At 39.5% G+C, this 14,505-nt stretch overlaps 1 protein-coding gene across 2 annotated transcripts in view; it reads left to right on the top strand.

The window, feature by feature from the left end:
* Positions 1-14,505, top strand: part of TOM1L1 (target of myb1 like 1 membrane trafficking protein) — a 47,666-nt gene that overhangs the window by 21,142 nt on the left and 12,019 nt on the right. For both annotated transcript variants that reach the window (XM_036754760.1, XM_036754761.1), the window contains exons 7-10: positions 3,510-3,626; positions 10,802-10,935; positions 13,417-13,477; positions 13,975-14,098. In XM_036754760.1, the coding sequence (XP_036610655.1) occupies positions 3,510-3,626; positions 10,802-10,935; positions 13,417-13,477; positions 13,975-14,098 (436 nt within the window). The remainder of the gene's footprint in view (positions 1-3,509; positions 3,627-10,801; positions 10,936-13,416; positions 13,478-13,974; positions 14,099-14,505) is intronic.

Here is a 14,505-nt window from a genome sequence, read left to right as displayed (position 1 = left end):
TATGACTCTCATACCCTCCAACACTGACCCTCTTCTCCACCCCCAGCCCCCACACCCCTCCAAAAGAACTTCCTGTTGTAACAATAACAACATATAATTAAGTCGCAGCCAATGACCACAACTTATAGTCTATGCAACATTACTGACCATCATCATTCCCCACCTTTCCAGTAAAAGGTGACCAGGGTATTTCCTGATCTTATCTCTGAGACCAAGATCAGTCATTTTAATTTTAAAGCATTTGGCTTCATTTGCTTGTTCTTTGCATTTGTTTTATTGTAGAAGTCATACTATGCTAGAATTCTGGATTAAGAGGTGATTGAGTCATCTAGACCATCCCTGGCCTTCTCACCATTTTAGAGCATTCTCTTCCTTTCCTCAAAAAAAAAAATGTAAATTGCCAAGAAAAGCAAGCCAAAAATTTTTTATCTTTCGTTTGTTGTTCAATCATTTTCAGTAGTGTCTGGTTCTTCATGTCCCCATCTGGGGTTTTCTTAGTAAAAATACTGCAGTGGTTTGCTATTTCCTTCTCCAGCTCATTTTACAGATGAGGAAACTGAGGCAAATGGGGTAAAGAGACTTGCCCCGGGTCACATAGATAGGAAATATCTGAGGCCAGATTTGAATTCAGGAAGATGAGTCTTCCTGACTCCATGCCTGGAACTTGACCCACTGAGCATCTAGCTGTCCTTTTATCTTTCATAATGGCCTCTAAAGATCTGGAAAATAAATTAATTCCTTGGAGAAAAAGGTTACTTTTTTATTTCCCCCTAGAAAGACCTATAGATTGTATGAGTAAAGGGAGACAGCAAGTGAACATTGAAAAGATTCCCTTTATTGCAGTGAATCATCATTAAATACTGCAGGTCCTGAAGCACCAGGTCTGTGAATAGACAGCCTGGGATATCCACATGCTGTGACTGGAATAACTTTCTGGTTTGCTTCTGGGCCCCTGGTGGGGAAATGGGCAAGCTGTACACAAATCATGAATGCTGCTTGTTTAATTAACCCAATTAGTTATTAACTAGTGTTAAGCCAAGCAAAAAGGCTGCCTTTTCTGTTGTGAAACTTGCCTTTTAGAAATCTCTTCTTTTCTTTTCTGTAAGTATAGCTTTCTTCCTCTGACATCTCCTACACTTGTTCATATAATAAATAGTTTGGTACATCCTAAACCTCCCCGCCTCCACCCCGGGTCAAAATCCTTCCTCCTCCCTTCTTTTCCAAGTTCATTATGTTAGACTGGGAAGAAGGCAGCAGCTATAACAATTGTTTCTAGAATTGTCATCCTGAAGGCTATCCTTTACATTTCTAAAATTTCTGAAAATTTCAGTTGTAGTTAGGTGAGCTTCTCTTGTATTTTCATGGAATGTTAGAGCTACAGAGGACCTTAGAGAGTATTTCTGACTGGTATATTATTTCAGGTGAATCTCTGTTTTTTTCTGCATTTCTGGAAATTACCTATTGGGGAACATGATTATTCCGTAGATCCAAACCAGTGATGGACCTTAGAGCTCATCTAATCCAGGGTTTCTTAACTGTTTTGGCATCATGGACCCCTTGGGCACTCTTGTGAAGTTTGTGAATCCCTTCTCAGAATAATGTTTTTCAGTGCATAAAACAAAATACCTAGGTTGTGAAGGAAACCAATTATGTTGAAATATAGTTTTAAAAATACTACCAAAAGAAATAAATTCACAGATCCCAGGTTAAGAATGTTTTAGCGTATCCTAAACCAACACCTCCCACCCAGAATCCCTCCTCATTTCACAGAGGACAAAATTATAGCTCAAAAAGCTTAACTGACTTGAATATGATCAAATTTGTATCAGTCAGGATTTAAATACAACTCCTCTGATTATAAATCCAGTGATCTTTCTATTTCTATATAAGCTCTGTGCTGAATGAGCGAATTAATGAATGAATGAAAAAGTCAACAAGCATTTACTATGTGTCAGTCATTGTGCTAATCTCTGAGGATTCAAAGAACGGCACAAATAGTCCCTGCCCCACAAAAGTTCACAATCTCATTGGAAAGACAACATGCAAATGACTGTATACAAACCATACCTACAGGATAACTGGGAGGCAACCTCAGAAGAAAATCATTGGCATTAGGGAGAGATTGGGAAAGGCTTCTTGGCAAAAGGTGGGATTTTAGCTAAGACTTGAAGTAGAGATAAGCAAAGGAGAACATTCCAGACATGAGGGATAGCCAATGAAAAAGACACAGGTTTGGGAGATAGAGGGTCTTGTTCTAGGAACAGTATCACTGCATTGGCAGAGGACATGAATGGGAATAAAATATATAATAAAGACTAGAAAGATAAGAAAGGGGCAGGTTATGAAAAACTTAGCCAGAGAGTTTTTTTATGTGATTCCGAAGGTAATAGGAAGTTGCTGTAATTGGTAAAATAGTATTAGGTCTATGCTTTAGTAAAATTGATTTGACAGGTTAGTGGAGGATAGACAGGAGTGGGGAGAGGCTTGAATCAGGGAGATCAACCAGCAAATTATCACAGTAGTCTGGATGTAAGGTAATGAGAAACTGCCCTAGGGTGGTGGCAATGTCAGGAGATTATGTAACAAATACACCTAACTAATGTTGCTAAGGTTAGCAGGGAGCGGATGAGGAGAGTATATGTACAGCAACATGATATGGTTATGAACAGAAAATGGAGTGCTGGGCTCAAAACCAGGGAAAGGTGAGGTGGAAGCTCACAGCTGAGTGTCACAGTGATGGGAGGTTAGGATCTGGGTTACATCAGAGAAGACGACTATATGTGGCATGAATATGGCCAAAATTAGGGGGGTGTGTGTGTGTGTATATATATAGATATACACACACACACATATATCTTGTATATGTGTATATGCATATATGTGTATGTTTGTGTTTATATATGTATTATATATGTATGTGTGTATGTACAAGAGTGTCTCAAAAGTCTTGGTGTGGTTTTAAGATTTGAAATCTTAAATCAGCTTCAAGATTTTGGGGAGGGGTAAAGGAGGGGACAGAGAGAGAGAGGTTTTTCTCTGGCCATCTGTTTTGCTTTTTAAATTTTATCGATCTTTTGTTTTTACCTTTATTTCTAAGTATATTCCTTTCCTTTCCTCTCCCCTCTCCAAGCAAACTGTCCTTTGTAGCAAAAAATAGAAAAGAATAAGAAGGAAAAAGCAGTTCTGAATCTTAAAACTATAGGCAGCATTCCATACCCAAAGTCCCCCATCTCTGCAAAAAAGGGAGCTGCATTTTCTCCCATTTTCTGGGGCCAGCTTGGCTTTTATAATCACCTAGAATTCAGGTTTTGGTTTTTTGTACTTTTCATTTACATCGTCATAATCACTGTGTTTATTGTTTTCCTGGTACTTCACTTTGCATCAATTCACGTAAGTCTATTTGAAATTGTACCAAAGCAGTTCATAAGAGAACACCTATCTCTAAAAGGCAGGAAACAGTGTGTCTGCTCTCTAGGCAATATCCTTACTAACTTTATTTTTCTCAACAGATTGGAAAACTGCACAGTGAAGTGGACATGGTGAAAATGAACGTGAAAGTGATGTCAGCCATATTGACGGAGAATACACCTGGATCTGAAAATCAGGAAGATATGCAACTCTTGGAGGTAATAATGTAGTATTGGGAGTGATTTCCTGTTGAATTTGGATTCTGAAATTCTTCTCGGAGTCAGAGTCTTGGGCATAGGAGAAATATTGCAGGCATCTAATATGGTGCTTTCTCTTCATTTCAGTCATAGCCAGGAAGAGAGAATGGGTCAACAGTGTTAAAGGTGCAGAGCAGCCAGAAATGATAAGGCTTGAGAAAAGGCCGTAAGATTTGTTAAATAAGAGCTCATCAGTTCCAATGCTGTTTGAGTTTGAGTGGTGAGGTCTGAAGCCAGATTATAAAGGGATGAAAAGTGAGTGTGAAGAGGGGAAGCAGGAGCAATGAGAATTGGCAGCTTTGTTCTAAGAGTTTGGTTGAGAAAAGGAGTCTTAGCTATAGGAGGATAGTTGGAAGGAGGGGAAGACGGATGGCATCAAGTGAGGTTTTCTTTAAGGTTAGGAAAGACCTGATGATCATTCTTGCAATCAGCAGGGAAGGAATCACTAGATAGAAATTGAAGATCACAGGGAGTGGGCAGTGATTTCTGAGGCAATTGCTGGAAAGGATGCGATTAAGAGTACACATACAGGGGTTGGACTTGGTGAAGAGAAGGGCCATTTCTTCATTAGAGACTAAATTAAAGGAGGAGAGAATTGGAGATGATGTCAAGGGATTTAGATAAGTGTAGTTCCGTTGTTTCAGTTGTGTGTGACTCTTTGGGACCCCATTTGGGGTTTTCTTGGCAAAGATACTGGAGTGGTTTGCCATTTCCTTTGCTAGCTCATTTTTCAGAGGAGGAAACTGAAGCAAACAGAGTTAAGTGACTTGTCCAGGGTCACACACCTAGTAAATGTCTGAGGCCAGATTTGACCTCAGGAAGAGGAGTCTTCCTGACTCCAGGCCCAGTTGCTCTATCCACTGCAGCACAACCTAGCTGCTCCTCAAGTAGAGGACAACATGCTATACCATAGTATTATAATGTCAAGATAGTGAAAGGAAGAAAGGCAGGCCAGAGTAGGAGTGATGAGCTGGGAGAGTGCAGAGAAGCAGAGAGATTTGAGGTCACGATGCAGATGAAGAATGGGTTTAGGAAGAGTGAGGCCTAGGGAGGGGTAGAATCGATAGGAGTTTATGATCAGTGAAAGGAATTTAAAAATTCCTCGTCATGGAAGTAGAACATTTTCAGGTGATGCATGAGCGAGGTTTTGGCCATCCCTGTGTGTGGCTTTAAGAGGCTGAATAAAGTACGAGGTGATATATGTTGAAATCTTCTGGTATGAGGGCAGGGGTTGGGCTGGAGAGGAATAATGTGAACCAGGTATTGTACTTGAGAAAGGATATAGAATGAATGACTCAGGGGCTGGTGGATAATTCCTACCAGGATCTAGATTAGGTGATGTATTTAGAGTGAATGAACTTCAAATGAATAGACTCACAGGGCTGGGAAACCTGCAGCCTCAAGGTCACATGTGGCCTTGAGGCTGCAGGTTCTCCACCCCTGGAGAGGGTCATTGGGAGGGTCAAATGAGATAAAATGCTTTGCATTACCTTGAGGTAATACATAAAGGGATGTTGTTATTTGTTATTCTCACTGCTATTACTGAGAGGCGGTGTTGCATAATTCTTGGGAGTTGAGAAAAGTTCAAATCCTGTTTCTGAAGCATGCTAGCTGTATAACTGTGACCAAGTTACTTAGACTTAGTGCTCTATGCCACTGGTGTCAAACTATTATAGAAACAGATCTATGCTAACAACTTAGAAAACCTCAAAATAACATCATCTTTGTTGCATTGTATTTTTATTTTGTTAAACACTTCTCAATTACATTTTAATCTGATCCAGGCCCTGAGTTTCAAAACTTTGCTCTAGTCAACTTTCTAAATTTATAAGTTGCAAAAAAGGTAACTACCTGTACTGAGGAAGAGATTTTCCTTATCTGGAAGTTCACTTCACCAGTTAAAGTACAGTTCCAGTCCCTATCCGCATTATTATTATTAGCATTAATATTATCCTGGTAACTCTTTTCTGGAAGTGCTCCAGCTTGTCAAATATAGTCAGAAGAAAGTCTAAATTGTATTAGAAATCATGGTCAACTCAGGGCCACAGCGGAAGAGGATTGTGAAATGTTTCCTTCCTTTTATCTTCAGTACTATTTATTTTTCTGTACTACTCATGTGTGGTACAGCATAGACTAGTGCACAGAATGCTTGAGTTGGCATCCAGACCTAGATTGAAATCTTACCTTATACATCTAGTGTCTTTGTGACCGAGGGCAAGTTACTCATTCCTTTTTGATCCCCAGGAAACTCATTAAGACCTATCTAGTAGAATATTGACAGATTCTGGCTGTTCTTTTGGAGGGAGTTCCCTCACTGTGAGGAAATCACAGATTATTGAGACATTGGTGATTTATCATCTAACGTTATTAGTTACCTTTTCATGAATCTAACTTTAGTGTCCAAGGTTGTGGTTTCAAATCCTGATGCTGCTACTTATGAGGCGTTTAACCTTCCCTTCTTTTGCCCTGTTTCCTTCTGTGTAAAATGAGAAGGCTGGACTAGATACTTTAAAGTATTTTCCAGCCCTACATCTACGCTTTTGTGATCTAAGCTTCTTAAGAGCAGCAACTGTTATGTTTCTTTATATTTATCACACCACCTAGCCTAGGTCCTTATATATAAGAGTAGGTGCTGTTTGTATAAAAAATGAACAAAGAGAACAGGGGTTTCGGAGATATTGAGGATAAACATATTTTGAAAGGGTATTAAGATTATTCAAAAGAGGACCGACCGATGGGGAAACTAAAATGTAAAGAGTATGTTATCTGCTGAGGTCTGAGCGAGAAGAAATGTGAACAACATGATAACCAGGTGTTGGTGGCTACCTTCTGATTGTGGATGTTGTCGGTTACATACAGGTCATAATAATAATATTTCACATTTCTGTAGTGATTTATGATTTACCAAGGGCTTTCCTCACCACCCTGGGAGGTAGGGCAGAGTAAGAGTTACCATCCCCATTTTTCTGATGAGAAAACTGAGGTACTGAAAATGTAGATGACTTATCCACAGTCATGCACCTAGATGCTAAGATTCAAAACCAGACCTTCTGACTCCCAAGTCTAGTGTTCTTTGGCCAGATGAATTAACTTTTACAACCAGGCACAGAAGGGTTGGTTAGAGATTCACTCCAGGTATCTTTCAGCTCCAAGATTCTATTCTTCCAAATTGTAGTGTAGGAATTCAGTAGGAGGGGTGAGAGAGGAGAGACATATATGTTTACCCAGGTTCTTTGTATGACCAGATTAATGATGCAGTAACATGTCAGACTGTCATTCTTTTCTTCAGTTTTTTCGACTTTTCTTCCTATTTAAATTTTTTTAGGGAGCCAGAATGGCACCTTTTTTCTTGTGCCTCTTAATGGTGCCGAGGAGGTTGAATGTGGAAGAGTAATGATTAAAATTAGGCGTCTCTCCTGAGCTTTAGTGACCTTTGAAGAAGTGAGGGCCTTCTGATCATCAGAATATAATCCTCTTAATGAGCTGCTTTTCTTTCTCTACAAACTTTTGAGCTGGTTGTTAAATTCACCGTAACCTAAAAAGCTGCCTTTGTTTCAACACAGTACAAAGTGAGGGTCTTTCAGGGGCACCCTGATTGACGTGTGCACAAGCAGCTGTTAGCCTGGGTCTTTGAGAGCTTGGATCAATCTCCTCTCATTCCCCTTGAACTACCAAGACTGATAGAGTGCCAAGCTGTGGGAAACTTTTGACCTGCCTTTTTCCGCCCACATCACTTGATCTAGTCTAGGTTCCTAGTGGCTTGGCCCTCCTTTGAGACAGACATCAATTGTGGAGATCAAAATGGGCTGGTTTTTGAAAGGGTTTTCTAAATTCTCATTCCCAGTCTTGCTGCGTGTTATGGAGGACCTTTCATATTTTACATTTGGGTTGTCTTTTGGAGGGACGGGGAAATTGAGCAACATACGGGCAGAAGACATTGATAATGGTTCCAAATTCATTTCAAATTCATGTCTACTGTTTTGTCCTAGACTTCTTACAGTAATTTTATTTCCTTGATCTTGACACTACTGAGCAGGGCTGTCAGCACACCAGTTAGGATTGATTTCTAGGGTTTTCTCTGAACAGGAACAAAGAGGAAAGTTCTTTTACACTGAAGGATTTCTTTTGGATTTCTTCTCCAGCTCATCCTTGATGTAAAAAAACTTGACTGCAGAGAATCAGAAACAGATTTAGTGGTGAAACCCAGAAGTTTCACTGAACCAATAAGGAAGTCTCTGTAGGCAAGGCAGTAGTTCAATCATGTGACCTTAAATTTCCCCCCGGAAAGGGACCTTCAAAGTCATCCAGTCCAATTTCTTCGTTTTTTCAGGCCAGTAGAGTGAGGTTCAGCAAAACGAAGTGACTTCCCTGAGATCACAAAAGTAGCAAGTAGCAGAATCAGGATTTGAACCCAGGTCTCCACAATCTAGATCCAGCATTTTTCCTACCACTCCTTTGTATACAGGTTTTTCCAAGGTTCTCTGAATTCTATATCTCTCATTTCTTGCAATATAGTAGTACATTAAACATTCATATGCTCAGTTTGTTAGCCATTTCCCAATTGGTTGATTCCTGTTTTATTTCCAGCTCTTTGCAGCTTACAAAAAGGCTTGCTATAAATATTTTTGTATAATTGGGACTTCTTTCCCTTGCCTTTTACCTTCTTGGGGAGCATGCCTAGTATTGCTATCCCGGGTTAACAGATCCATACATTTTAGTGACTTTGGAGGATATAATTGTTTTCTCTCATGTTTGGACCAATTCACAGCTCCACCATCAGTGCTTCATTGTACCAATCTGTCTTCTCCCAGCTTCTGCAACAATAACCAATTTCATCTTTTTTGTTGTCTTTGCAAATCTGATAGGTGTGAGATGAAATCTTAGAGTTGCTTTAATTTATATTTCTCTTATTAATGATTTGGGGCATTCATTCATTTGGTTGTTGATAGCATTCATTTCTTATAACGTGTTATAGATGTTGCCTGAAAATATTTTTCCCAGTTAATTGATCTCCTAATATTGGCTGCATTGATTTTGTTCATGTAAAAACTTTTCACTGAAATTGAATTGAAATTTATTTAATTGAAATTTTGAAATTGTCCATTTTAATTTCTTTGCTGATTCCCTCTCCTTTGTTTAGTTAAGAATTCTCCCTCTGGCCATAGTTGTGCAATGTACCTCCTTTCAATTCTACATAGATAGATAGATAGATAGATAGATAGATAGATAGGCACGCCTATTTATCTATCTTATCTATTTGTAGTCATTCTCACCTTGCCCTCTAGTGTTTCTGGCCATCCATACTCTCACATTTCATCACCCCTGCTCTGCCTTTACTTCCTTTCTACTCACTACCCTTTAGTAAACCAATTCTATATTGTCCTCGACTATCAAATCCCTTTCTTCCTTTGCCAGACCCTAATTCTAGACTCTATAATTTGCCTCCTCTGCTACCAAATGCATTGGAAAGAAGTAATGTAACTTATCAGGTCCATTGCAGATCTGTTAGCTAACCTCACCTTGTCCCTCACTTCAGCAAAGCAGTCTTTTTATTGCTTTTTGGGTCTCCATTAATCTGTCCCTCTAGTGACTGTTCCAAACCTCTTTTCTCCTCAAAACTCTTACAACTTCCTCTCCTGCCACCCTTTGATCTGAGAACCTCACTTTATGCTTTACTAAGAAAACAAGCCATCCTTTGTGAGTATCCAGTCCACCCCATCTCTATACACAGCTTGCCTCTCCACTCTTTCTAATCTCCTATTTTTCCCTATCTACTGGTTCCTTCCCTGCTTCCTACAAACACTACCAAGGCTCTACCATCTTAAAAAAAATCCTCAGTCATCTACTCAAGATGTCATCCTGTATCTCCCATTTCTTAGCCAAACTCCCTGAAAAAATTGTCCACACTGATATTTTAAAGTTTTTCCACAAAATATCTCTTACACTGCTCCTTTCTCTTTATCGTGAACTTAGCACAATTGGAAAATACATTAAACCCATATTTTATTAGCTGAAGAGGAGGTAGGATAAAGTTTCTTATAATTTAAGCCATATGTATTTAAAAAAACTATTCTTCATTTTCTGACTCTTCCTTATTTTCTTCTTTCTTCCTTAGCATCTATTAGTATATATTGCTATGGTAAGCATCTCATGTTTTCTCTTAAATATGGCAATCAGAGAAAGAAACAGATGAAGTTGAGCATTTAACCTAAAATTTTATAATTAAAACATAAAGCGAGTGGGCCGGGTTCCAGAGAGAAGGCTAAGTTATATTGCAATGTAGATGATACAACAGATATAATTATTGTAGTATATGTATTACATACATAGTGATAAATTAAATGCCTACTTTAAAAGGAAAAAAAGCTGTTTATACTCATCGCGTCTACTTTCTGTTGCATACTGGCCTCTGAACTCATCGTTCAATAGAAATAGTTCTTTCCAATGTTGTCAGTGATCTCTTCAGTTAAAAAAAAAAATTTGTTGGCCTCCTGGACTTCTCTGTCACAACCAACTAATAAGCACTTACTAAATCCTTATTATGTTCCAGGGACAGTGCTAAGTACCAGGGATACAAAAGCAAAGGATGAAACCATCCTTGCTCACAAGAAGCTTATATTCTAATGGAGAAACAAATCTACCTAGAGATACATAGGATCAAATAGTAATTACTCAACACTGTTGACTACCATCTCTTCCCGTATCCCCTCTCCTCTCTTTGGTAAGCAGGGGGTGTTTCGGCCATGGTTTCCCCGAGGTCCAATGACTCTTAAGCGCAAATCTGACCATTGTTTCTCTGCTTATGAAGCTACAGTGACTTTTATTGTCGTTGTGATAAAACTCAAGACTCATTTCAGGAAACCTTTCATTATTGCCTTGGTGTCAGGACTCTTTCCCTTCCTAAATTACCTGGCCTTTATTTATTCGTATCCATGTCGTTCTCTGTCTTAGAGTATCGGCTCCCTGGGGACAGGAAATGTTTTTCATTTTTGTCTTTCTGTCTGTCACCCATTGCCTGGCACAGTGCCTTGCATAGAGTTGTTGCACAGGGCAGGAATTGTACCTAGTTGTCCTTCATAAACTCATTATTTATAGGGCTCTCCTGACTTAGATTTTTTTTTTCTTTTTCTGGATAGAAATTGTATAAGACGGGTCGAGACATGCAGGAAAGAATCATGGACCTGTTGGCAGTGGTTGAGAATGAGGATGTGACAATGGAGCTCATTCAAGTGAATGAGGATTTGAATCAGGCCCTCCTTGGATATGAGAGGTGTGTATGAGTCGCCTTGTCTTCCTCCACTCGACTGTTTTAGTCACTCAGCCCCACTGGGCTGCAGGGCCTTCCAAGGAAGAAAAGGAGGAAATGAGTGCCCCTAGGAAGCTCCCAGCTTAGCGGAGAAAGGCATCCCACTTGTCTTGTAGGACCTTCCTGCCTAGCTGGAGATATACAACATACCCACTAAAGGTCAAGGATGTTACAGAAGACAGTTTTGCATTTATACATCAGTCCATGAACAAGCATTCATTAAGTGCCTGCTGTTTGCCAGATGTTGTGCCAGACAATAGGGATACAAAGACCCCTTCCAAAAAAAAAAATCCTTGGTCTCAAGGAACCTAGGTGCCATCAAGAGAGAGAGACAGAGACAGAGAGACAAAGAGAGTGTGTGTGTGTGTGTGTGTGTGTGTGAGAGAGAGAGAGAGAGAGAGAGAGAGTGTGTGTGTGTGTGTGTGTGTGTGTGTGTGTGTGAGAGAGAGAGAGAGAGAGAGAGAGAATTTAGGTGACTTGTCCACAGTTATACAGATAGGAGCCCAGATTCAAAACCATGTCTTCTGACTCCAAGTCTAGTGTTCTTAATTATTATCTTTCGTGACCAGTCATGGTAGGGTAGGCTAGAGATTCTCTCCAGGTCTCTTCCAGCTCCAAGATTCTTTTCTTCTATTTTCTTCCTATATGACCTTGGCAAGTCACCCAATTTCTCTGCTTCAAATCTAGGATAATAGTAGCACCTACCTTCCAGGGTTGTTTTGAAGATTAAATGAGGTAATATGTGCCAGGGATCCCATGCAACATGTGGCACTTCTCAAAAGACTTGATACCTAGCTTCCTTGTCAACCAGAAAGGTCCGGGTTCACTCTGGCATTAACTACATAGGTTGTTAAGGGGGAAATGAAGGGAATAAGCATTTTTAAGTGCCTACTATATGCTAGGTACTGTGCTAAGAAGGGCTTTACAAATATTATCTCATTTGCTCCTCCCAACAATCCTGGGAGGCAAATGATATTATTATCTCCATTTTACAAATAAGGAAACCGAGGCAGATAGGATAAGTGACATGCCCAGGGTCACACAAATAGGAAGTGTCTGAGGCTGGATTTGAACCTAAGTTGAACCTCTGACTCTAAATGTAGCATATTGCACCACAACATGGTAGTTAAAGAAGTAGGAATCCCTTTTGGCATCGAGTACATGTAGAATCAGATCCCTTTGTGTCTCAAGATGCAAATCTTAATTGATAAGGAGGTAACCAAGAAAAACTATGACTATGCACTTAGGGCTGCTTCAGAGTTTTGTCTTGGAGAATTAATTCCATTGTGTTTTGTAATGACTAATTGGAGCTTTCCTTTTAGATTGTGTGTGTGTGTGTGTGTGTGTTCATTTTGACTTAGCTTTTAACTTTAGAGGTAGAGAGCCAGCCTCAGAGTTAAGAAGAAATGGGTTCAAGTCCCTCCTCTTACACATGAGTGGCTACATGACCTTGAGCAAGTTCTCTAGGCACTGCTCTGAAACGATAAATTGCAGAGTCGCCAACCTGCATTGGTAGAGAGAGTTCCTTATACTAATGAAGTCATAAACCTGGTCCTTATCTTTGTCTCTTAAATTTGTACCAAATGGGACTAGAAGAAACGAGGCTGACACCAGCATTTTGCATGACAATCTGAAAAAAATTCTTATTTCCCAAGAAAAGGGTCCTTAGGCTTAGGTTCTATTGTGACTCTTATTAAAGGCATAAAAGGAGAATACTAAGCATGTAGTAGGCACTTAGTAAATACTCAGTGTCTGAATTGAATTGTGTTGGTAGAGGAGATTTCCCTAGTAGTTCTATGCGCCCAGGAAATCAGAGGTCTCGATCTAGATCATTTCAGTCATTTAATGAGAACTAGAGAGCCAATGTGGAATAGGGCCAGGTGTTGAATCTGGAAGACTTTGAGTTTAAGTCTTACCTACTAACTGGGCAAGTCCCAATTGCTTCAGGCAACTCTCTAAGGATATAAAATAAAGGTGTCCCACTTCAATAGAGGAAGGTTTCACCCTGGGAATTCCCTACAGAAATGAAATCGCTGGTCCAGGCCCTTGAGCCACACCCTCGCCCAAAAGAAAAATAATTTAAATTCTAACACTTATTGAGACATTATCTTGTAGAGAAGTGGTACCCTTAGATCAGAATGGGGGCCACTAATTTGTACATAAGGATTCCTAAGGGCCACATTTAAAATGTAATTTCTGTGTTTTACTAAATTGTTACTTATTTTGTTAAATATTTCCCAATTACATTTTAATCTGGTTCAGGCTACACTTGGGAATGTTGTGGGCCTCCTGTGGCCCATGGACCACGGTGTTTTGTACCTCTGCTGTAGAGGGCACATAACAGTAACACTTTACCTTTTTATAGCTCTTTAGTTTAGGCTCCCAGCACACAAATTCTCTTGTTTTCTTTTTAGAATAACTGTTCTTTTTTTTTTTTTAAATCAGATTTTCTCGAAATCAGAAACGATTCCAGGAACAAAAACAGAGCCAAGAGGAAGCCCAGAAGGTAAGTATTTAGGAATCTTATATAGAAATGATTTTTTTTAACGTTTTCAGAATGCAGTAAGTGCAACGGAAAGTATTTGGGGGATCAGAGACTTGGGTTCAAATCCTAACTTTGCTTCATACTATCTGTATGTTCTGTGGTGAGTCATTTAAGTTTTTTTTTTTCCTTAAACCTCAAGGATTGGAGTAGACATTCTCCAAGATCCCTCCCATTACAAAAAAATCCTTTGATCCTATGACATCCAATATTCTCCCTCAGAAATTTATTAGTACCTTAGCGCTACCCTTCTGTGCTACAAAGAAATCTTTTGCTGTAACCATCCCAGCAGGCCAAGCAAGTATTTATCCCTGAAAGTAATAAAATGTGATTAGCATCATAATCTCGGGGGAAATCCTCAAAAAAGGACCCTTTCCCAACACCCTTAGGGGAACATTTGATGTCTGTGTTCGAAGTTGTTGTTTTTAACTAAACTTGAATTTTTATTTGTTTGTTTCCAGAATAACTGTGAGCCTTCTGCCCCATCCTGTGATTTACTTGACTTAAGTCCAGGTCCAAGCTCTTTGACTTCTGGCTTGCCATTGGAAGGAGTCTGTGCCATGAGTTCTCAATTTTCTGGCTTAAGTAAATGAATGTTCTATGTTATTCAGACCAGTCAAAGAAAAGATTCTGGTTAGGTAGATAATTAAGTGGTACCTGAGAAGGAATAAAGTCAAGTGGAGACTCCAGACCTGTCTCTGGAGATTTCTGTTCTTTTCCACCTTATACAAGGGTTCTTAACCTGGGGTCTGTGAACTTGGATTTTTTGTTTATTTGTTTTTATATTTTGATGACTGTATTTCAGTATAATTTGATATCCTTTCTTCTATGCAGTTTATGCATGTAAAAGCATTATTCTGAGAAGGGGTCTGTAACACAAAAGAGTTTAGGAACCCCTGTCTAATGGGTAAACTTCTGTTAGATGACAGTGGGACATACCTCTGGGTGGAAAGGAGAGCCAACAATATTGGGAATTTTTTGGAAGCGGGGCT

This window comes from Trichosurus vulpecula, chromosome 4 (genome assembly GCF_011100635.1).
Source record: "Trichosurus vulpecula isolate mTriVul1 chromosome 4, mTriVul1.pri, whole genome shotgun sequence".
Lineage (NCBI taxonomy): Eukaryota > Metazoa > Chordata > Mammalia > Diprotodontia > Phalangeridae > Trichosurus > Trichosurus vulpecula.
This window is presented reverse-complemented; position numbering and strand designations above follow the sequence as displayed.